This window comes from Protobothrops mucrosquamatus, unplaced genomic scaffold (assembly GCF_001527695.2).
Source record: "Protobothrops mucrosquamatus isolate PMUCROS unplaced genomic scaffold, P.Mucros_1.0 scaffold542, whole genome shotgun sequence".
NCBI lineage: Eukaryota > Metazoa > Chordata > Lepidosauria > Squamata > Viperidae > Protobothrops > Protobothrops mucrosquamatus.
In genome coordinates, this window is record NW_015386847.1 from 372,694 (window position 1) to 397,693 (window position 25,000).

Below are 25,000 nucleotides of genomic sequence, written 5' to 3' on the forward strand. Positions count from 1 at the left end.
GAAGAAGAAGAAGAAGAAGAAGAAGAAGAAGAAGAAGAAGAAGAAGAAGAAGAAGAAGAAGAAGAAGAAGAAGAAGAAGAAGAAGAAGAAGAAGAAGAAGAAGAAGAAGAAGAAGAAGAAGAAGAAGAAGAAGAAGAAGAAGAAGAAGAAGAAGAAGAAGAAGAAGAAGAAGAAGAAGAAGAAGAAGAAGAAGAATTTATTTGCCACCTACTCTAGGTGGCTCACAACCATTAAAAAAATGAAGAAATTAAAAGGAAGTTTAAACAAAGCAAAATAACAACAGAACAACAAAATAACCAAGGAAAAAGAAAACAAAGAAAAAAAATCAATATGATTATAAAAAATAAAGATGGACGAGTGGGGAGCAGAGAAAGAGGGTGGGGGGAGGTGGTATCTACTATCAATCTAGCAGCCACGTCCAGAGTTGAACTCCTCCATTGGGTTCTCAGGCCAAGCTGCAGAGCTTGGTCTTTAGGCTCCTATGGAATGACAAGTGGTTGGGGGGCAGATCTTATCCTGGAGGGCAGGATGTTCCAAAGGGTGGGTGCTGCAGCAGAGAAGGATCTCTTCCTCTGGATCCCAACAATTAGAGTTCTTTGACCAACGGGATCTGCAGTAGGCCTTCTCTGCCAGCCTGAGTAGGATGGGCTGGTCTTAATGCAGGGGTAGGCAACCTTGGCTCTTTTATGACTCGTGGACCAACTCCCAGAATTCCTGAGCCAGCCATGCTTCTGGGAGTTGAAGTCCATGAGTCATAAAAGAGCCAAGGTTGCCTACTCCTGTCTTAGTGGGACAAAACAGTTCACCAGGTAGCCTGGACCTATGCTGGTAAATAACATGCTGCCTTTTGTTACCCAGAAGCTCTGCCTGTTCCCACAAGTCCTCCTGTACAGTGCCGGAAGAAGGAAACCAGCAAAATACAAAATGGCCGGAAGGTGTGTGTGCCTCAATCTTTTGCCACTTGCTGGGCTCGGGGTGACCCCCATTACCAGACGTTTGACATGCGGAAATATGACTTCATGGGCACCTGCACCTATACCGTAGCCAAGACCTGTGGACCAGACACAACTCTCCCGGTCTTCCATGTCACCATCAAAAATGAGAATCGGGGCGTGAAGAGTGTGTCCTACGTTGGACTGGTGATGATCCAGGTCTACGGATATGACATAGCGATAGCCAGGAAGGAACATGGGTTTGTGAGGGTAAGAACAACTATATTTCTTCCGCTTCAATATATATGCAAGTGTCCAGATCATACTGTAAGACCTTCTGTGTTATCAAGGCAAATGCACCATACCCAGCTTTCAGTTGGGGACAGCTCCTTTTTACAACCTAATGCAGAGGTCCCCAACCTTGGCCACCTTATGACTTGTGGCCAAGATTGGGGACCCCTGACCTAATGCAGTGTTTCTCAACCTGGAGAACTTTAAGATGTAGAGACTTCAACTCCCAGAATTCGTTGCCAAGGTTGAGAAACACAGACCTAAGGCCCACCTTCCAGACATGTGGACCATGTCTCAAAATTCTCAACAATGTTCAGGTTAGCTGAGGATTCCTAGAAACTGAAGTTCACACAAAGGGCAGATATCCAGGTTGGTATGGAGAGTTAGTCGGGCAGCAAAAATGGGAAATGTCTTGAGCTGCTATTATATGTGTTGGTAAACTGTAATTTGGGTTATACTCTGCCTGTGATTAAATAGCACATCCCCTCTCTGTCCTACAAGTTGTTTAAATTTACCTCTTGGTTCTCACAAGGTATGCAAGGAGCCAATGTGCATTTTGAATTAAAAAAACTCACCCTCTTTGGAGAAGCAGATCTTATTTTTACAGGTAGTCCTCGACGTACAATAGTTCATTTAGTGACAGTTCAAAGTTACAACAGTGCTAAAAAATGACTTATGACCTTTTTCACACTTAAAACTGTTGCCGCATCTCCATGGTCATGTGATCAAAATTCAGACACTTGACAACTGGCATGTACCGATGACGGTTTCAGTGTTCCAAGGTCATGTGATCACCTTTTGCGACTTTCTGACAAGCAAAGTCAATGGGGAAGCCAGATTCACTTAACAACCATGTTACTAATTTAACCTCTGCAGCAATTCACTTAACAACTGTGCTAAGAAAGGTAGTAAAATGGGGCAGAATTAATTTAACTACTGTCTCACTTAGCAACAGAAATGTTGGGTTCAATCATGGTCATAAGTCAAGGACTACTGGTTTTCTACTACCTTTAACTTTGAATATTCAACATATTTACAGAAGACTTGAATTCACAAAAAAGTCCAATCCAATTTTTCAAGAAATAGTGTTTTCTAGGACTCAACCCTTTCTTGATTTTGGCACTCCCATCAAGATTTTTTTTTGTTTGTTTTCAGCAAATATTTTAAATCCTAAACTAAAGTTGATTATAATACAATGCCATAGACAATGTAGACATGTGATCCCATTCTCCCCCAACACATGAAAACTGGTTGACTAGGTAAATACTGTTCATAATATTTCAAATGTTACTCACTCTTGGTCAATATTTTCACCCAAAGTAATGTGATCATTCAATTTGTAATACGGTTGTTATAATGAATGTTTTTACTACTATAATAGTGATAGGGATGAAATATCACAAGTAGAGCATACGATTCCTTGCCAAAGAACCCAAGTATAATTCTTACAATTTCTAGTTAGAAGAAGAAGCATCTATGTGGTTCACAGAAGGAGAGATAATACGATACAGCATTAAAGAGCTATATTTTTTCCTGTAATTTCCTTTCCGTATGAAATTCTGCCGGGAGCAATGAAATGACATGACTGAAAGCATCACTTTTTCAAAAAGTATGTGCACGTAGAAAACTAACTGCTCTAAATGAAGGCTAGATTAGAACATTTATCCCTGAGGTGCTAGTTTTCTATGAGTAAGAATTGGAGCCTTTAAAAAAGAAAAATCTAAAGAGATCAGATTTGCACTTCTTCCCATCTGCATTCTGAGATAGTAAAATCCTGTGTGAATTGAACAAGCTTCTCTTTCTTGAATAGTTCAAGTCCTGTTTTAGGCATAAAAGTTGGCTGGGTGGCTTTGGGCCAATCACCAACAGACTGTGAGTTCTAATCCTGCCTTAGGCATGAAAGCTGGCTGGCTGACTTTGGGCCAGTCACTCTCTCTCTCTCTCAGCCTAACTCACCTCACAGGGTTGTTGTGGGGAAAATAGGAGAAGGAAGGAATATTATGTGTGTTTGCTGCTTTGAGTAGGTAGGTAGGTAGGTAGGTAGGTAGGAAGGAAGGAAGGAAGGAAGGAAGGAAGGAAGGAAGGAAGGAAGGAAGGAAGGAAGGAAGGAAGGAAGGAAGGAAGGAAGGAATTTCTTATGCATATTGCATAAGTGATTGGTGTTCTAGTTGTGGATGGTTCTGCCTTTCAACAGTGGTTCAACCTTTGAGTTGCATCCATATTTATTGAGTTGCATCCATATTCAAATTATATTGTGATGTATTTTTAACACATTTATTGCACCAGGTGAATAATCAGCGCTTCCGATTGCCTGTCTCCCTGATCAAAGATAAATTATGGCTCTTCCAAAGCGGGACCTCTGCCGTACTTGAGGCGGACTTTTCACTGAAGGTGACCTATGACTGGAACAGCAACTTTGCAGTGAAGGTTTCCAGCAGTTTCTTTGAGAATGTTTGTGGCCTGTGTGGTAATTATAATGGAAAACCTGATGATGACTTCAGGACCTCCAGTGGGTCCTTGGCTCCAGGTCCTGGGGAATTTGGGCAGAGTTGGAAAGTGGAGGATGGAGACCCATTGTGCTGGAGTGAGTGCCACGGAGAATGTAAGAAGGTCACCAGGGAAAAACTCATTAAATACAGAACGTCTTGTGGCTGGATCAGTAAAAAAGGTGGCCCGTTCAGCAAGTGCCATTCTTTGGTTGAGCCTGACATCTTTGTGGAAAATTGTGCCTATGACCTCTTTGTCTATGAAGGTCACAGAGAGGCTTTGTGCCAAGCACTGAAGAGCTATGTGGACGCCTGCCAACAAGAAGGTGGAGTTGTGTTAGACTGGAGGAACCTCGTTGGGTGCCGTGAGTAGAAACTCCTTGCTTATGGTAGCTTTTCTCTAGATCAGGGCTGGGCAACTATGGGAACTTTATGACCTGTGGACTTCAACTCCCAGAACACGGCTGGCTCAGGAATTCTGGAAGTTGAAATTCACATCTCATAAAGTTGCCATATTGTTGAATCTTACTCTAGATCAGGGGTTTTCAAACTTGGCCCTTTTATGACTGGTGGACCAACTCCCAGAATTCCTCAGCCAGTATGCCTGGCTGAGGAATTCTGGGAGTTGAAGTCCACCAGTCATAAAAGGGCCAAGTTTGAAGACCCCTGATCTAGATCATCTTACTCTAGATGGGAATTGTAGTTATCGTAAAAGGCCTAGAAGAATCTGGGTCGGAGTCAAGAGAAGAATCAGCCTGGAGTCATTACATTCCCACAAGCGATCTATTTCCAACCCCTCATAAATTCCATTAAGCCTTATTTAGCACCAATTTAGTGCTGATCTGTTAGTTGACTAGACTCTTGAATAGAGATATGAGCAATAAATCAACTTAACTGGAACTTGTCATGTGGTCCTGATTCTTTGTGCCTGGCAGTAGTCCAGAATATCTGAAAGAAGCCCTGGTTGAGAAAAACTGACTTGAAACTTTGTCCTACAGTGAAATAAATATAATAATAAAACATCTTAACAGTGGCTTAAGAAGCCCAGCCTTTCGCCCTCTTGTGGCTAACTGCAGGCCAACTTCAATTAATTTCTCCCCATACTAGCCCATTCATTTCCATAGCTTTTTGAAAAGGCTACCCAAATTCACTCGAGGCAAATTTATTAGTAGGTATCAGAAATGAGAAATAATGGAACATTCATGGTCAATGACTCTCATACCTTGGAGAGTTAAGGAAAAAAAAGAGAGAGAGATTGCCCTTTTGCTTAATTTTTATCTTTTGAACTCAGCACACATCCATCATTGTCATGCTGAAACCTCAGCAGTTATCTAGTGTAGTGTGTGAATTCTTTAGCATACAGCCACACTTTTTTTTTAACTCACCCTTTGATTTTTCAGTAAAGCTCATGGGAAACAAGAGTCATAGAAATTATTACCTAGCTAAGAAGATTTGATCTGGGGGATGGGTAGACTCCCTCCCATGACAGTTAGTTTATGAAAGCACACAACGGGCGCACACTGTCAAAATTCTAAGTCTGCTTACAGCTCAGAAAAGTTAGGAATCTGTGTCCTAGAGTAGTGATCCTCAACCCTTCTAGCTTTGTGTATGGGCAAGGGGGAGGGAGAAGGAATGATTATGCATGAGCAGTGGGTGTGCATGTACTGTCTTGCTGCTCACGCAAGTGGAGCTGTGTGCATGCTCATCCTCCACTCCTGCGGCCCAGTTCCAAACATACTGCAGCCTGGTAATGGGCCACGGCCTGGGGGTTGGAGACCCCTGTCCTAGATAATTTGGTTAAACTGAAGTTTTTTGGCATGTGGGTATTCCAAAAAATTGAAACCTGTCAAAGAAGTAACGTATAAAAAAATGATTTTTACAATTTTTCCTCTCCTCCTTTTCCATAGCTTTATCCTGCCCCGAGAACAGCATCTATAATATCTGTGGGCCGGACTGTCCTGCCACTTGCAGTAATGAAGCTCTTCCATCCACCTGTTCTTCTTCACAATGTGTGGAATCCTGCCAGTGTGAGGATGACTTTGTGATGGAAGCTGGGAGGTGCATCCCACGAGCTGACTGTGGCTGCTTCTTTGAGGGTCGCCTCTTGGCTCCCAATGAGGAGTTCTGGGGAGACACCACATGCACAAAACGCTGCACCTGCGACCCACAGACCAAGGGGGTGACATGCCAGCCCACCAAGTGTAGCCAGGAAAAGCAATGTCAGGTGAAGAACGGCATCCAGGACTGCTATCCGGTGAGGTATGGGACCTGTTCTGCCATCGGCCACTCCCATTATCATGGCTTCGATGGCCACAGTTTTAACTTCCAGGGCACCTGTCTCTACACATTTGCCAAGCTGAGTCAGAAGAAGCCAGGTTTGGTGGATTTCAACATTTTGGTCCAGAACTCACATCACGGGGGCTGGTCTGGGACCCCTAAAAGGGTGGTCAAGATTGAAATTTACAACCTGGAGATAACTTTCAGCTGGGCATATCTGGGCAGAGTTATGGTGAGTTGAATCTTAGGGCTTTCTTTTTTATATAATAATTTTATTAAAGATGACAGTTGAAAAAATTATAAACTAAGAAAAATATAAAAGGAAAAAGGAAAAAGAAATACATAAAGATATAGGAAATAAGTACATAGATGGACTGCTCAAATTTTTAAAAAGGGGTTTTTCATTTAAGTCAGCTTTTAAAAACAAATTTAGACACTTATTTGTTAAGCACCTGAAAGAAAAAAAAACTTGTCCATTTCAACAGCTGTGATTGACTTAGAGCCAAATTTCTGGCAGGTCGTTCTTCATTGTTCCTTCTCCTATGTCTCTGCTTCCAGATTAATGGCCAGCTCACCAATCTGCCCTACAAGGTGGGCCCAGATCACATTATCATCTACCAAAAGGGTTGGGACACTGTGTTCCAGGCAGATTTTGGCCTCATGGTCACCTTCAGCTGGCACAGTCATCTCACAGTCACTTTGCCAACCACTTACCAAGGTGCCCTGAGTGGACTCTGTGGCAACTTCAATGGAGATAAACAAGATGACACAACATTGATTAGTGATGGGCAAGTCACCAAACTGACAGTTTTTAGCCAACTCTGGAAGGTGGCCAAGTTCCCTGGCTGTGGAGAAGTCAGCACAAAAGTATGTCCAGACTTACAGAGAGTGGCCCAGCAGCAACGAAGCATTAGCACCGAATGTGGACTCCTGGTGGACAAGCAAGGCCCATTTAGGGAATGCCATGGCAAAATCAATCCAGAGATGTTTTTCCTTGACTGTGTGTATGACTACTGCACATCCAACAGTCAAACATCTGTACTGGTCTACATCATTGCTGCTTATGCATCTGCCTGCCAAGCTGTGAAAGTGACCATTTATACCTGGAGGATCCTTATAGTCTGGAGTAAGTAAGATTCCATGGGGGTCACTCATCAAGAGATTTATTCCTTTGCTTGGCAAGTAGCCTCACAGAATACCTTTGCTCCGTTTTCCTCTCCACTCACTAGGTGCAGGGATTGGGAGACCTTACATCAGAGGTCTTCAAACTTGGCCCTTTTATGACTTGTGGACTTCAGCGCCCAGAATTCCTCAGCCAGGCACTCTGGCTGAGGAATTCTGGGAGTTGAAGTCCACAAGTCATAAAAGGGCCAAGTTTGAAGACCCTTGCCTTACATCTTCCTCATTTGATTGCTCCAGCAGTTTCGATCAGTTTCTTGTGACTCTTAGCTTGGTGTCTCTTGAGACTGACTTTCTACAGGTTCAACTGGAACAACCAATTTAGATTTGGATTCAGAATCTGAATCCTGAGCTTGGGCCAAGGTGGCCACTGATTTCAAGTTGATCAATCAGAAGTATATAGAATTTATTGGTTTGGGACGGGAGAAACTGGATTTAGCTGATTGGTAGGTCACTTCAATGAAATTCTGTAGTGGGAGAAGACATTGCCTTGGGATTACTTTTGGTAGGCTATTAAAGCAATTCTCGGACATGGTGGGAGAAATACAGCCGTCCCCCTCCATGTATGTCACAACTATATAGAGGGACAGGGGATTAAACAAAAATCTCAATTTTTTCTCAGGAGAAACTCTGCTGAGAATTTTCAACTCATTAATTAGTTAAGCAGCATCAAATTATGGTCAACTCTTAGCAACCACATAAATAGATTTTCTCCATGATACTTTAACTCATTGGTTTCCCACTATTTAATATTTGAAATGTTGGGGTTATAATGAATGCACCATTTCAGCATCTCCAGACTTGCCAATTTCCAGATGTGTAGACTTTAGATCCCAAAATTTTCCAAATAGAATAGCTATTGATGAGAACTCTGGGAATACACACCTCAATGCTTATAGGTTGGGAAACACTGATCTAGATCCACTTTCCCTCTTCCTTGCAGACTTCAGAACACATCTGGAAGGCTACTTGGATTGGTAAAAAAACAACAAAGGAAACACCTGAACCAAACTTATAAAAGATGGTCAATATCTTTTCTTATTTTCCCATTTCAGAACTTGTGTGTCCACAAAACAGCCATTATGAACTCTGTTCCAGAAGCTGCCCACAGACATGTGATAGTCTCTATTCCTCTCTGCCCTGCTCCACTTCCTGCACAGAAGGTTGTGTCTGTGATGAAGGCTTTGTGCTCAGTGGCGACCGTTGTGTCCCTCTGCATCAGTGTGGCTGCACCTATCAGGACCAGTATTATATGAGTAGACAGACCTTCTACCCAACCACTAACTGCAATATGGAATGTATGTGCCAAGTTGGTGGAGCTGTCACCTGTCACAAATTCTCCTGTGGGCCCAAAGAAGAATGCAAGAAGGTGGATGGAATCCAAAAATGCCACCCAAGGAGTTCAGCCACTTGCTCAGGTTCTGGAGATCCTCATTATCTCACTTTTGATGGAGTCCCCTTTGATTTCCAAGGCACCTGCTCTTACATCCTGGCAAAGACTACTATTGAAAGTGATCTGACTCCCTTTATTGTCACAGCAGAAAATGAGCCTTGGGGGAATGGAAAAGTCTCAGTCATTAAGCAAGTATCTGTGGAAGTCTACGGCTTCAAACTGACTCTGATCCATAAGAAAAAGGGACAGGTCCAGGTCAGTGTTTACTCTAGCATTATCTAATGACTCTATTTATATAACACATTGTCCTCTTAATCCGGAAAAAAAAAAACTTTACAGCTGCATCCATAGATCTTCTACAATCTCTCTAATTTACTTTCACAACGATGCTACAGAATGCATTGATCAAAAACATAGTGGCTGGGGAAAGCTGAAAATTATCTAATAAACTTTTGGATTGGATTGCTTTGGACTCAGGTCTTTCTGGCCCTAATTTGTTCGTTCTAACAATTTCCCATGCAGTTTGCCTTCCTTTGCATTTGTGAATTGTTCTACCAAATAATATCTCTTCTCCATAGCCCTACAGCCATGGAATGTTTGCAGTACAGTAGTTAGGCTATAAATGTATATGCCGCCCAGAGCTGCCTTGTCAGGGAGATGGGCGGCACATAGATTTAATACAAAATAAAATAATAAAATAAAATAATAATAAAGTAAAGTAAAGTAAAGTAAAGTAAAGTAAAGTAAAGTAAAGTAAAGTAAAGTAAAGTAAAGTAAAGTAAAAAAGTAAATAATATAATATAATAAAATAAAAGTGCTTCTCAACCTTGACAACTTAAAGAAGAGTGGACTTCATGTCCCAGAATTCCCCAGCCAACATAGCTGACTAGGGAATTCTGGGACTTGAAGTCCGCACATCTTAAAGTTGCCAAGGTTGAAAAGAATTCTGTTCAGGATTTGCTGTACATGAGAAGAAGAAGATACTATGGAGGCTTTGTAAAAAAAAAAACTACTACTGCACAGGCGTGACTTTTTCAGGGAGGGACAATGCAGGTCTCTTTTTCCCCAGAGAGGAGTTTCATGAAGCCCCAAACCTTCCAAGAAGGTTCCTTTGATACTTTCTAAAGGTAGCGAATGGTTTTGAATGAAATCTTCTAAAAACAGTGAATGGTTTTAAAAGGAGAAAAATAGAAAAGGAAGGAGAATTTCAACATGAAACACAAGGGACCTTCTCAAGGGATGGGTGGAGAGGCTCTTTGGTTGCATTTTGACTGGAGGTTGATTTCTGCGTCTCTTCTATTTGTTTTTAATCCAGGAAATCAAAAATGTAATTTATTTGGATTAAGAGGGACTGAGGATTATCAGGCTCAGTATTTTTCTAATTAAATAAGGCATATATTGAATCTGCCCTGCTTTGTGAACAGGTGTCACTGGATCTGAGGGTCTGTTTTGAAATAACTTTCCAAATGTGTGGAATGGAGCACAGATAAACTGTGGTGACCTTTTGTTAAAAAGGTCAATGTGTATTGATTCCCACATGCCAAGAATGATGGGAAGAACTGGAAGTTTTAATGTTCTGCTGTATAGACAGCTCAAATCCCTGAGACCAAGATGGCGACTGCTCTACCAACTCCTTGTTTACCCTCTCTTCCAGGTGAATGGGGTATTCCGGTCCCTCCCCATTGAATTTTCTGAAGGACGTCTCAAAGCCTTTCAACATGGCACTAAGGTCCTGATAAAAACCAGCTTTGGCCTTGTTGTGAGCTATGATCTGGTTTACCATGTGAGAATTACTGTCTCAAGCAGCTATCAGAAGCAGGTGCAAGGTCTGTGTGGCAACTACAATGGGATGAAGGATGATGAGTTCATACTTCCCAATGGGAAGAAAACTACTGATGTGGCTGAGTTTGGTGCTTCCTGGAAGGTTTCAGTCCTTGGGGCGGGAGGACCTTGTTCAGACGGATGCTCCGGGAGCAACTGCCCAACGTGTGATGAAGAAAAGAAGAAGATTTTCAAACAGCGCAACTACTGTGGGATCCTCACTGCCTCAGATGGTCCCCTTCATGGCTGCCACAGCAAGGTGGACCCCAGTGTGTTTTTCAACGACTGCATTTATGATTTGTGCCAAAGCAACGGAGACAGCCAGGCCTTGTGCCAAAGCATTCAGAGCTACGTGTCCGCCTGTCAAGAAGCCAAGGTCCTTATCCAGCCATGGAGAAGTCCATCTTTCTGCCGTGAGTAATATTGAATTCCAGTCCTTAGAGTCATGGAATAAAAGCATTGGAAAGGACTTTGGAGGTCTTCTAGTCCACCCCCTTGCTCAAGGCAGTAGACCTTATTCTCTCCCAGACAAATGGCTATTCAACCTTTTCTTGAAGTGATGGAGCACCCACAATTCTGTAAAGCAAGCTGTTACATTGATTAATTGTCCTTAGGTCAGGAAATTTCTCCTAAGTTCCAGAATAGATCTCTTTTTAATGAACTTCCACCCACTGCTTCTTGTCCTGCCCTCTGGTGCTTTACAGAATAGGTCATCCCCTCCTCCCTGTGACAGCCCCTCAAGTACTGATAGACAGCTGTCATGTCACTCCTAATCCTTATCTTCTTTAGGTCAGACTGCTGAGTTCTCTTAGCTGTTCATCATACGGTGTAGCCTCCAGACCCTTTATCATCTTGGTTGCTCTTCTCTGTACTCTTTCCTGGGTCTCAGCATCTTATATGAATCGTGGCATCCAGAACTGGAAGCAGTGTTCCAATCTTGTGAACATGCTTTCTTTTCTTTTAAAATATAAACCTAATAGAGAATGCTGGCTGGGGAATTCTGGGAGTTGAAGTCCACATATCTTACACACTGACCCATAGAATCATCCATTTTGAGGCTAAGCCACCAAAGAACCCTGAGCTCAGATAAAAAAGGGACACCACTTTTCCCAGTTCAGCTATCTGTCCCCTTCAGAGAAAAACCTTTTTACAGCCTCAGTTGCTTAGTGCATCCGTTTCACATGCCCCCTCCAGGAGACACAATGCACAGGCTGAAATATGCTATGAAGCAGTTGATATGAATCATTTCTCTCCCATGTCTCCCCACCCCATCTCTTTCTTTTAGCTTTACATTGCCCTCCCCACAGTCACTATGAGGAATGTGCTGATTTTTGTACTGCTGATTGCTCTGGGCTCCGAATATGTCCTGAAACCTGTGCTGAAGGGTGCCAGTGTGATCTTGGATACGTCTTTGACGGGCTCAACTGCGTCTCGGTGGAGAGCTGTGGATGCTTTGGAAATGGAAGTTATTATAGGGTAAGGCTCCAGTCTTCGCTTGAGTGAGATCTTTGCTCCACGCAGCCTCACATCTTTGGAGATGCTCCGTCATCCAGGTCCATGGTTGTCCCAAAGCTGCTTTTTCAAAAGACAACTGGACTTTGTTTTTCTTGAAGATATTTCACTTCTCCTCCAAGAAGCTTCTTCAGTTCTGACTTCAGTTCAATCAGAACTGAAGAAGCTTCTTGGATGAGAAGTGATACCTCTTCAAGAAAAACAAAGTCCAGTTGCCTTTTGAAAAATCAGCTTTGGTCCACCCAGCCTCATTGCTGCCTGTCCTGGTGAAGTTGTTGGTCAAGTCTTGCTTCAGAGGCTCCTTCCTTCTTTTCTTCTACAAGTATCCCCCAACGTACAATCATAATTGAGCGTGGAATTATAGTCATTAAACAGGTCACAACATGACCGTGAACAATTGTACGACCTTTTTTACAGCAATCTTTACATGAATCATCACAGTCTTTAAGCAAATGCAGCAGTCATTATGTCCATCCATTGTCAGCAAAGTTAAAAGTTTCCACACAAAAAAAGTCATCAATCATGCTCACATGATTGTGGGATGCTGCTGCAAACAGCCCAAAATGCGCACTGGTTGCCAAACGCCCAAAATGTGGTCATGTGACCATGCAGGGGGCAACCTTTGGAACTTCGAATCCAAGTTGTAAGTAGCTCTGGAGAAGTCCCTTGTGGTTTCAAGCAGTTGCTAAGTGACCAATCGTAACTCAAGGACTACGTGTAATGAGCCAACCAAGCCCAGGATTCAACCCTGGGCAAAGCGTTTTCTTCCTTACGTCAAATATCTTTACTTGAAATAGAAATATACAAACAGAATTAACAAAATATAAGTTTGAAATCTGCCTGAAAAATAAATAAGAAAGAAAAAGGGGGGAAGAAAAGGGGGAGGGGGGAATGTAGCTGAAAAATAGAAAAAACAGCAAATGGAAGTTACAGAAAGTAAATATCCCAGAGATAAATCTATTTAAATCCAACAACAACAACAACAATAAGTTGGAAGGGACCTCGGAGGTCATCTAGTCCAACCCCTTGCTCAGGCAGAAAACCCTTTCACCCTTTCGGACAAATGGCTGTCCAGTCTCTTCTTAAAAACTTCCAGTGTTGGAGCATTCACCACTTCTGGAGGCAGGTTGTTCCACTGGTTAATTGTTCTAACTGTCAGGAAGTTTCTCCTTAGTTCTAGGTTCTCTCTTTGATTAGTTTCCACCCGTTGCTCCTTGTCCTGCCTTCAGGGGCTTTGGAGAATAGCTTGACTTATCCAAATAGTCCTCATTTATCAACCACGATTGGGACCAGCAACTCTGTCGTTAAGTGAAGCAGCTGCACTGATGATTTTACTTCAGTTTTCCTTTGCTTTATAGACCTGCAAAGGTCATAAATTCAAAGATCGGTTGCAAAATTATTTTTTCATCACTGTCATAACCACAAACAGTCACAGGTATGTTGCTAAAGGAGGACTACCTGTATAGCAAAAGGGTGGCAGGAAGTTCAAAAGCTTGGATGATTGTAGAAGAGCTATAAGACCTAAAGAATAATAGAGGAGGTATCAGATGGACCTCTTTGAGAACATCTTACACCGGAGAGCTACTCCTAAGAAGGCCAACTCTTAATTTGCTATCATAGCATAGGAGGCTTTCTTATTTTGAATGTATTTCTATGTCGCTGAGCCCAGATTCTTGAGTTTTTCCGCCTCCTGGAACAATGAGGATATTCAATATCATAGACCAGTGGTGGCGAATTATGGCACATGTGCCAGAGGCGGCACTCAGAGCCCTCTCTATGGGCTTGCGCACCATCACCCCAGCCCCGCCTCCCCTTGTGACCCACTCCTTACCAGCAGCCCCCCTAGAGGAGAGTTGCCCCTGGGTGCGGCCCGCGCAGAGCAGTGCAGCCAAGGACATGGCAGCCTGGCAGCGGGGACAAGACTCCACCCTTGCGCCCTGTCGCGCGCAATTGATGCTGTGGGGCATGGGTGGAGGGCATAGCCACCATGGTGCTGCTGGGCTGCCTGGGCAATCTGCAGTGGGCCGTGGAGGCGGTGAGTGGCCTTGCGGGTGGGCAGGGCAGGGGTGTGTGGAGCGAGGGTGGGAGGGGCGCAGAGGGGCGGAGCAGGCAGGATGGGGAGGAGCTGGTTTTTTGGGCCCTCGGTCTCTAAAAGGCTTGCCATCACTGTCATAGACAGAATAGAGAATTGTGTTACACAATCACCTTCTGTTCCATGATGGGAGCTTAAAAAAACCTCACTGGAGGCTAAGCCTGCTGAATGCTCCCTTTGTTCCATGCCTTCTCAGCCCAACGAGATGGTCCTGCTTAACGAATGCCAGCAAATCTGCCAGTGCATCCCTGGGAAGGGCCTCGTGTGCAAATCTTACCACTGTTCTTCTGAGGAAGACTGCAGGGTCCAGGATGGAATTGTGAGCTGCATCAATAAAGGTAACAGAGTCAAGAGCTACGTTTGCACATGCTAGCTGCTAATCCCAAATCATCAAAACACAACGTGTTCACGTCATATAATATTGTGTCCAACTAAATAAAGCGAGTGTTGGCTTAGCAGGGTGACCTGTGTCCCACAATATGCCAAAACAATGTGTCATGGTTGACTTGCTACGCAGCCCTGCTGCAACCAGACAACAGTAACAGGAGGGGGGAATGCAAGGGAAGTTTGGGAGGGAACTATGGAATGCAAGTGTGCTGCCTGGAAGCGTGAGACAGACCCAGACTCCAAAGTCATCAGCTGGGAACCTCCGAAGCAGACAGGCTATTCCCAAAACTCAAGCAAGTGCAACTGATTGGTGGACAATGGACAATGGAAGGTCCTGGGGGGAAAAGGAAAATAAAATACTATGCTGTTTTGCACGCAAAATTGTCAGAACTGGCTTTTCTATTTCTGTACCCATGTGGCTTTTCAGTTAAAGTTATACTCTTGGAGGAAAAAATGTCAGAGACGTTTCTTTTACTGTTTAACACAGAGGGACAGATGACACAATGGTTAGTTCCCAAGAACGTACTGACCCACTACTACTTTTTTCAATATCATTGTAACTTTAAATGGTCACTAAATGAATTGTAAGCCGAGGACGACCTGTACTATGTCTGATTTTGTGTCTTTTCTTCTGTTAGATCCGTGCAAAACCTTACAGTGTCGGACCAAAGAAACATGTAAGGTAAAGAATGGCAAAGTCTCGTGTGTCCCGACTTACAATGAGACCTGCTTTGCCTGGGGAGAACCACACTATCACACTTTCGATGGGTTGAAGGTGGACTTCCAAGGGACTTGCACTTACACCCTGGCCAAGTATTGTGGCAATGACACCAGGCTGGTCCCATTTGTGGTGGATCAGAAGAATGAAAATCGGGGCAGGCAGGATGTCTCTTTTGTGCGGCTGACCAATATCTATGTCTACGGATACAACATCTCCATCCGCCGGAGGCACTCGGGCAAAATCTGGGTGAGTTTGGTTTTTTTATTTTATTTTTTTTGCAGTGAAATTGAGGTAGCATCAGGACATAGTCTGAAGGAACCTTTGGGATAGGCAACCTCTGAGTGATGATGAAGACACTTACCTTAGCAAAGGTAAGCATGGAAACACTGGAAGTTTTTAAGAAGAGATTGGACAGCCATTTGTCTGAAATGGTATAGGGTTTCCTGCTTGAGCAGGGGGTTGGACTAGAAGACCTCTAAGGTCCCTTCCAAATGATTCTATTCCTATTCTATTCTATTCATTATGAATTCTATTCTATTCTATTCTATTCTATTCTATTCTATTCTATTCTATTCTATTCTATTCTATTCTATTCTATTCTATCTGCAATCTTCTCTTGAAATATTATTCTGACCTTCCATCCAGCTTGCACAGGGAGCCCTCAACTTACAACAGTTTGTTCAATGACCGTTCAAAGTTACAAAGCACTGAAAAATGTGACTTATGACTGTTTTTTAATAATTACAACCTTTGCAGCATTCCCATGATCATGTGATCAAAATTCGGACGCTTGGCAGCTGGTTCATATTTAATGACCGTTGCTGTGTCCCTAGGTCACGTGATCCCCTTTTGCAAACTTCAGACCAGCAAAGTCAATGAGGGAAGTCAGAGTCACTTAACAGCCTTACACAACTTATCAACTGAAGTGATTCACTCAACAGTAGTGGCAAGAAAAGTTGCAAAATGGGGCAAAACTCACTGAACAAATATTTCACTTAACTGCAGAAATTTTGTGCGCTGTTGTGGTCCTGGAATTTTAGGATCATCTCCCATCCCAATGCTGCCCATGTCCAGCCCCGCTTAGCTTTTTTTGAGATCAGCTAAGCTTAGCCAGGTTCTGGCACCTGATATGCGAAGCCAGTCCAAAAATGTGACTTGATCATCACATTCTGAATGCAAAGTAGGCCGGTGCAAGGTGACCCAGATTCACTTTGACAAATGCATGCGGCAGAGACAACATAATTCACTGAAGGAAAAAGGCAGCACCGGACTCTTTGCTTAGACAAGGCCTTTGTGGGGGCTTTGAAGCTTCTCCATGATGGACACCAAAGCCAGAAGAGGGCTTGGCCAACCTAAACTGCATTCTGGGTCAGTTTCCATGATTTTTAGAAGGTACCATGAAAATTCATCCTATACAGGTAGTCCTCGACGTACAACCACAACTAAGCCCAACATTTCTGTTGCTGAGACATTTGGTAAGTGAGTTTTGCCCCATTTTATGAACTCTCTTGCCACAGTTGTTAAGTGAATCCCTGCAGCTGATAAGTTAATAACCCGGTTGTTAAGTGAATCTGGTTTCCCCATTGACTTTGCTTGTCAGAAGGTCACAAAAGGAGATCAACATAATCTTGGGGCGCAGCAACAGCCATCAATATGAAACTGTTGCCAAGTAGCTGGATATTGATCACGTGATCATGGGGATGCTGAGATGGTCGTAACTGTGAAAAACGGTCATCAGTCACAGTTGTAACTTTGAACGCTCACTAAGCGAACTGTTGTAAGTTGAAGACTACCTGTATTCAGTTGTGTTAGCCACAATAATTTAGGCGGCCAGGCAGTTCAAATGAAGATAAGTTGATTGTAGGCTAATACTCTCTACTAATGGGGACAGCAAATTAGCAGTAGATCAAGGTCAATGGAATTCAAGATGGGCTGGACTTAGATCTCTTGTGGGCATGAAGGGACTCATGATTGATGAGCCCTTCCCTCGGGCTGAGTCTGGTCATCTCCTACATCTGTGTACTACATTATGTATGTGTATATGTGTGTTTTAAAACACAGCTGAATGGTGTTATCACAAACCTGCCTGTGACCCTGGAGGATGGGAAAATCCATCTTTTCCGGAGTGGTGTGAGTGCCATCATGCAAACCGACTTTGGACTGGTAGTATCTTTCGACGGGGCGTCCCTCTTATCCATCACCCTCTCCAGCAGCTACTACGGTTCCCTCTGTGGCCTCTGTGGGAATTTCAACCAAAACCCAAAGGATGACATGATGACAGCTGCAGGGGACAAGGTGAATTCAGCGGTGGCGTGGGCCGCTAGTTGGCAAGTGAAGGATCGCGACCCGTTCTGCTGGCATTACTGCAAGGGCAACTGCCCCACTTGTGAGGAGAGCAAGCAGCAACTCTTTGGAAGTGACAAATTCTGTGGGCTCATCACCAAGTTGGAGGAGGGTCCCTTCCAGAAATGCCACCCCAAGTTAAACCCTGATGACTTTTTTGACAGCTGCATTTATGACGTCTGTCTCAACGGGGGTGCCAAGAGCATTCTGTGCAAAGCTCTAGAGGCTTATGCAACTAACTGCCGCACAGAAGGTGTGATCATTACAGACTGGAGAACACAAAGCGGTTGTGGTGAGTACAAGTCAGTAGAGTGGCATGAGGGAAAATCAAGCCCTCGTATTTTTTTCCCTCTTTAGAAAGGATGGGCTTATTTATTGGATGGGGAACACACCACTTTGCAGCCAATTCATTGCTGACACACTTGTGCAAGTGTGGTATCATAAAGATAGGGCAGCCCAGATTTGCACACCAGGGCTAATTGTGAAACTCATGCCACCCCATTCAACAGAAAGCAAGAGTCTTCTTGGGTTTCCTTTAGCAAAAGTTATTGAAGAGGACAGTTATAGAATTCTCAGCAATTGGCAGGATTCTGTCTAGAATCCAGTTCATCATTGAACTAGTTAAGCAAAAGATTTCTTTAGTCAGATCTCTGGGGAAACAGGCAAGTTCATTGTTCTCTGAACTAGTATAGATAGAATGTCCAGGTGGCCTCGATGTGAACGATGCTGTTATACTAATATGTGAGATAATATGTAATATAAGAATCAATTTGGTCTAGTGGTTAAGGAATCCGGCTAGCAACACAAGAGATGTAAGTCCTGGTCCCATTATAGGCTTGAAAGTGATTGGATGACTTTGGGCCAATCACCAGGAGTCTGTGAGTTCTAGTCCTGCCTTAGGCATGAAAGTAGCTGAATGAGTTTGGACCAATCACCAGGAGCCTGTGAATTCTAGTCCTGCCTTAGGCATGAAAGTTGACTAGATGACTTTGGGTCACTGTTTCTTGGCCCAACCTACTGGCTCGCTGTGAGGACAATAGGAGGAAGGAGTATTAAGTGTTCGTCATCTTGAGATATTTATGAAAATAAATTATTAAAATTTATAAAAATAATAAAGGCAGGATAAAAAAAGGAAAGGAAAGGAAGGAAAGGGAAGGGAAAGGGAAGGGATAGTAAATACATGAACTGATTGGTAGAGTTTACTGCTGTTGGGTAGGCCTGCCCTGTTATGCAACCCACACTGGCGACATTGTCTTTCTGTCTGTTTGACTTACTGAAAAGTCCTTACTCTGCTCCTTCTTTCCAGCTTTGCCCTGTCCTGAGAACAGCCACTATGAGTCCTGTGGAAGTGGTTGCCCAAACACCTGCTCTGAGCGATTGGCTTCCACATCTTGTGAGATGTCCTGTGTGGAAACCTGCCAATGCAATGAAGGCTACGTGCTCAGTGTAGATAGATGTGTCCCTGTGGGGAGTTGTGGCTGTACCTACAATGGCCTCTACTACAAACCGGAGCAGGAATTCTGGGGGGATGAGAACTGCTCCTCTCTCTGCAGGTGTGACCCCAAGATAGGCATCGTAGTGTGTGAGCCAGCCAGCTGCAAGGCTAGCGAAATATGCGGCATAGTCAACGGCATCCAAGATTGCCATGCTATCAGCTTTGCCACATGCACCATAATGGGGAATCATCACTATGCCACTTTTGATGGGCAGAAATATGACTTTACTGGCACTTGCCTCTACCAACTGGTTGGCTTCTGTGCCAAGGATCCTGCTCTCACCCCATTCACCATCAAGATCCAGAACAGCCAAGGCAGGAAGATCTTGCCATTTTCTTCTGTTGTGATCTTGGAAGTCTATAATATGATCATTACCATCAGCCAGGAGCATCCTGACACCATCCAGGTAGGAGGCTGGTCATACTCTGCTCCTGCTCCTGTAATACAGGTCATCCTAAACTTATGACCATTCATTTAGTGACTGTTCAAAGTTATAACATCACTGGAAACAAAAGGACTTACGAACAGTTATCATACGTATGACCGTAGCAACAGCCTGACAGTCAGTGATCAAAATTCAGGCACTTGCAAGCAAGCTCGTATTTACAGCAGTTACAGCATCCCAGAGTCACTGAGCTCTGGTGGCGCAGTAGTTAGAATGCAGAATTACAGGCTGACTCTGCCCACTGCCAGTAGTTCGATCCTGACCAGCTCAAGGTTGACTCAGCCTTCCATTTTTCTGAGGTTGGTAAAATGAGGACCCAGATTGTTAGGGACAATAGGCTGACTCTGTAAACCGCTTAGAGCAGGGGTCTTCAAAGTTGGCCCTTTTATGACTTGTAGATTTCAACTCCCAGAATTCCTCAGCCAGGCATGCTGGCTGAGGAATTCTGGGAGTTGAAGTCCACAAGTCATAAAAGGGCCAAGTTTGAAGACCCCTGGCTTAGAGAGTGCTGCAAAACACTATGAAGCGGTATATAAGTCTGAGTGCTATTGCCATATGATCACCATTTGTAACCTTCTCAGCTGGCTTCCAACAAGCAAAGTCAGTGGTGGAAGCCGGATTCGCTTAACGACCACATGATTCACTTAACCATTGCAGTGATTCATTTAACAACCCGTCAAAAAAGGTTGTAAAATTGAGCATCACTTAACTATTGTCTTGCTTAATAACAAAAATTGTGGTCTCAGTTGTGATAGTAAGTCGAGGACTATCTGTTAGCTTTTCCTAAAGAAGCACTGCGGTGAGTGTTTTAATGGCACATCTTATTCTTTATAAGGATGTTATGAGCTGGAGCCTCTCTTAAATATGATCGCAGATGTTTCCTCTGGGATGGTGCCCTTTGTTTTCCATTTTGACAATATTCTCTCTCTTTCTATAGGTTGATGGAGTATTAGTGGACTTGCCCTTCTACTATGAAGACAAGATCCAGGCCTACCTTAGTGGAAATCATCTTCTTATCAAGACAGAGTTTGGCCTTTCTGTGATCTTCAGCTGGAATAGACTAGTCCACATCACAGTTCCTGGCAACTATCTCAATGCAATTTGTGGTCTCTGCATTAACAGCAGTCAAAAACCTGGGAGAGAGTTTACCATGAAGAATGGGTCCCCAGCAGCCAATTTTATACAGTTTGCTGACAGCTGGAAAGAAGGAGAGATCCCTGGTTGTGTGAATGGGTGTACCAGCAACTGCCCAGGTTGCAGTGAAAACGAGAAACAGATCTACAGGAAGGACCACTACTGTGGGATCCTCTCCAGAAAAGATGGACCATTCAGGCATTGCCACACAGCCATCGACTCAGCTCCTTACCTTGATTCTTGTGTCTTGGATGCCTGTCTGTACAAAGGACACCAAAGCATCTTGTGCGGTGCCATTGAAGCCTATGCAACAGTGTGCCAAGCACTGGGCATCCAGATTGACCAATGGCGGTTGGCCTCCTTTTGCAGTAAGTATTAGAGCAACATTTCTCTACCTTGGCAACTTTAAGACCTGTGGACTTCTGAATTCTGGGAGTTGGAGTCCATAGGTCTTAAAGTTGCCAAGGTTGAAAAACGTTGTATAAGAGAGATGTTTGCAAGGGAAGGTCAAAGAAAGAAGCTAAACAATCCTTCTCCAAACCAAACTAGATCTGAAACGTTTAAAATGCGATTTTTGTATATTTTTTTAAATGAATATAACATCAGCTGGAGGGGGAATTTACCATTGGGTGGAAGGTGAGTTAATCCTTTCCTCCAGGGCTCTGATACTTGTAAAGAAATTTCCCTCTTTGAAGATGTTATTTGAGAGAGAGAAAGAGAGTGAGAGAGAAAGAGAGAGAAAACATTATTTATTTAACCATTTTGGGGCTGCTTTTCATTGAAAGTAATCCCAAAGCTATGTACAATGAATCAACCCAACAAATCCTTCTGTTTAATGTTCTTTCGATTACAAAGAAGTGAAGCATAAATATACATGTAACAATAGCTGTAGTTTAGGTTGCCTGGGACAGTCTTTTTTATTTCTGATCGTAAATAAGGAAGTAACAATGATCACCACCATCATTACAATAAAAATATGGACGATTGTACTGTCTTCTGGCTGGATGAAAAAAAACTTGTAGGACTGTGTAGATCTTTGAAGGAACACCTTCCTTTGGTGGAGGCAGGATCATGCATGGGAGGGGATCAAAACCTTCGAGCCATGGCATCACAATTGAAGCCCTGCTTCTTTGGCACAAAAGGGCAGGGGCTTTAAATCACAATAATACACTTGCCTCCTGCAGCTCTTGAGTCACAGAATCATAAAACCATAGGGCTGGAAGGGACCTTGGAGGTCTTCTAGTCCAACCCCCTGCCCAAGGCAGGAGTCCTTATACCATCCCAAACAAGTGGTGTCCAATCTTTTCTTGAAAACCTCCACCAATGGAGCACCCAATTCCTCCCCTCAGAAACCTCTTGTGGAGGCCCAAACAAAGCATCAAACAAAACAGTGTTGCAAAGCAACATGATCTTCTCACTTCTAAACATGGGTAGGGTGAATATAATCTCTTCAGCACCTACCACCAAACAGCCAAAGTGCCCTCTTGAGCTCTGCAGTTTTCAGGAAGCTGCCAACTTGAGGGAGAAGCGATGGTTCAACTTAGCCCTGCTTAATTTAAGCGGAGTGTGAGATGCTTTGCACGGGTCTGGCAAAAATCCCACAAGCTGTCAAACTCAGGAGTCCTTCCTGCAAAGTCAACACAGACCCTATAACGTGAAGGGAGATTCTGATTTTGTTTCAGTTGCTATTTATAAGCTGGTTTCACACACCACGCCAAGTTGTGATGGAGTTGGCTCACTTTGGGCTTCCTGCCTTACGTGAGTACATGATCATGAATTATGGCTTAGTTTAACATCGTATTATTGGAGCCAGGAATAAAGGTTTGGGAGGTACATTAGCAATCAGATTCCTGCCCCCCCCCAATCATACCCCCTGCCCAATGCAGCATCTACTAGTCTAGTATTCCAAGAGATTATCACCTGGCCTCAAGGCAAGCACTATCAGCAAAAGGCAGGCTGCCATCTTTCAAGATAGTTTGTTCCATGGTTGAGGAGCTCTTACTGGTATGGGATGTTTCCTGATGTTCAACTGGAATTTACTTCCTTGTAATTTAAACCCATTGTTTCTCTCCTGTCTTTTGAAACAACTCACTCTGTCTCCAGTTGTAGAGATTGTTCAGATTCTACCATCTCTTACTGCAGTCTTTTCTTCTCCAAGCTAAAATACTCACCACCTCCAACTGTTCGCCATCTTTCTTTTAAGACCCTTTAAATCTTGATGGCTCTCCGCTGAACGCACACATCAGTTATACAATATCCTTTCTAAAATGTCATGTTCCAAACCGGATGCAATATTACGAGGCGTTTGTGGAAAACTGCTTGTTGCATGAGCCCAAATAATTTGTTGATTTGTTGACTATGATTCAATAAAGCATAGTCAAACAAGCCATACATGATTCCCACAATATTCAATTGTTTTTTTCAGGTCCTTCCTGCCCCCGCAATTCTCGCTATGAACTCTGTGGAGATGGCTGTCCTGTGACCTGTCATGGCCTCTCAGCCCCTGATGAATGTGAGACGTCCTGCAAAGAAGGCTGTTACTGCAATGCTGGGTTTGTCCTGAGTGGAGATGAGTGTGTCCCAATAGGGGAATGTGGTTGTCTGTACCAGGGCAGGTATTATAAAAAGGGTGATGAATTTTACCCCAGTGCCTCTTGTGAAGACAAATGTCGTTGTGGAGAAAACGGTGCCGTAGCATGTCAGAAGATCTTCTGTGGGGCTCAGCAGCAATGCAGGATTGAGAACGGGAAGCCAGGTTGTCATCCTCGCGGCTGGGGCAAATGCAGTGTGACCAGTGGAAGCCACTACCTCACTTTGGATGGAGAGACCTTTAACTTCCTGGGGTCTTGTTCTTACACTTTGGTCGAAGTCTGTGACAGGGATCCTGAGCTGGTCCATTTCTCAGTGGTGGTGGAGAACGAGAGCAATCAGGAAGGCAAAGTCATGCCAAAGACGGTTGTCATCACTCTTCGAGGTTATGTCATCAGACTTGTGAGAGGAATCACCTGGCAAGTTCAGGTAGGTCTACTTTCCTGTCCAGCAGGGCATTTCCTACTGCTTATGTCCAGATAAACTCTTTTGGTAGTTTCCTACCACATTGCCTACTTCTTCAAACGAACTAGCCATGGTGGCACAGTAGTTAGTATGCAGTATTGCAGACTAACTCTGTCCACAGCCAGAAGTTTGATTCTCACCGGCTCAAGGTCGATAAAATGAGGACCCAGATTGTTGGGGGCAATAGGTTGACTCTGTAAACTGCTTAGAGAGGCCTGTAAGGCATTGGGAAGTGGTATATAAGTCTAAGTGCTTTTGCTATTTCTATTGCTAAACTGCAAAGATGCTGTTGCACGCATCCAGCATGTCTAACCTCTTTCCCTTGGATGATGCTCAGCTTCTAACACCAATTCTTTCTCTGGTCTAAAGAATCAATAAGGAATCCAAGAAGGTTGCGTGAGAAAGCTCATAAGAAACATCCACTGCTAAGATTCTCAGGCTCTCTCAAATTTGGAGCCCCCTCCTAACTTCTGAAGGTGTACAGTATTTATCTAGCATGGATAGCAAGCACCTTGTGGTTCTAGCAGTTTCAATTTCACCACTGCTAGGAGAGGGTTCCCATGCTATTCATCATCAATGGACTCTGATTTTAGCTGTTTGAGTAGCTCATTCATCAGATTTCAAGACTTGCAGATTGGTAGAGTCTGTCTCCCCCTTCTGTCGATTTCTCTGTCTATCTACTTGCTGTTTCATGCAGCTAGGAAGCCTGTTGTGCTTCTCAAAATCAGAGATTTCAAGGTCATTTCCATGCTGGAGATTTATAGCATCTTCTAAAGTCATCCAACCTTAGTTGTGCCCAAATAACAGTAATGCGGACAGGCTCTATCTCACTTCAGTGATGCCTGAGTGTTTCACTGAAGACGCTGTAAACGAATAGTGCAGAAACGACTCAAGTTGTATGAACGAGTGTAAGGCAGAGCTGAGCGCAAATGGCCTTTCTAAATTCTGCAAAGCAACTTGAGGACAGCAATATAAAGGGAGACAGATTTTTTAAATTCCTCCAGGGTGAGATTTCCCCCTTTGTGAAGAAAATTGCACTGCTAGTAAAAAAAAAAAAAAAAAAACTCAAATGGGAGGACTCCTCCCATCATATCTTTCTTTGAAATTTAAATATCAAGATGCTGGAGAGAGGATTGTACAATGAAGGGCAACGATTCACAAATATGTCAGGGCTATCTCATAGTAAATTAAATGCGAGAATACTATCCTCCACCCATCACAGTTTCAATAAAATGATCTTCTGCTCTGGGGAAAAAAAATGTAAAATCAATTCTCCTTTCTTGAACAAAATTAGAACTTTGAGGGGGAAAAATCAGGATATTTTTTCTGAGGCTGACACTAAGGAAAAAACATCATTTGCTCTTTGGAGCTAGTTTAATTGTGTTTTTCTTTCCCCTGGGAACATGTGAAGGTGGGCTGTGTCTATCTGTTCAAGAG

At 43.5% G+C, this 25,000-nt stretch overlaps 1 protein-coding gene across 1 annotated transcript in view; it reads left to right on the plus strand.

Moving 5' to 3' along the window:
• LOC107288358 (IgGFc-binding protein) overlaps positions 1–25,000 on the plus strand; it is a 38,873-nt gene that overhangs the window by 6,509 nt on the left and 7,364 nt on the right. The window contains exons 4-16 of the mRNA XM_029284332.1: positions 894–1,202; positions 3,510–3,690; positions 5,617–6,218; positions 6,545–7,112; positions 8,638–8,813; positions 10,213–10,792; positions 11,665–11,855; positions 14,180–14,321; positions 15,009–15,337; positions 17,153–17,726; positions 18,741–19,336; positions 20,313–20,877; positions 22,935–23,527. Coding sequence (XP_029140165.1) covers positions 894–1,202; positions 3,510–3,690; positions 5,617–6,218; positions 6,545–7,112; positions 8,638–8,813; positions 10,213–10,792; positions 11,665–11,855; positions 14,180–14,321; positions 15,009–15,337; positions 17,153–17,726; positions 18,741–19,336; positions 20,313–20,877; positions 22,935–23,527 — 5,406 coding nt within the window. The remainder of the gene's footprint in view (positions 1–893; positions 1,203–3,509; positions 3,691–5,616; positions 6,219–6,544; positions 7,113–8,637; positions 8,814–10,212; positions 10,793–11,664; positions 11,856–14,179; positions 14,322–15,008; positions 15,338–17,152; positions 17,727–18,740; positions 19,337–20,312; positions 20,878–22,934; positions 23,528–25,000) is intronic.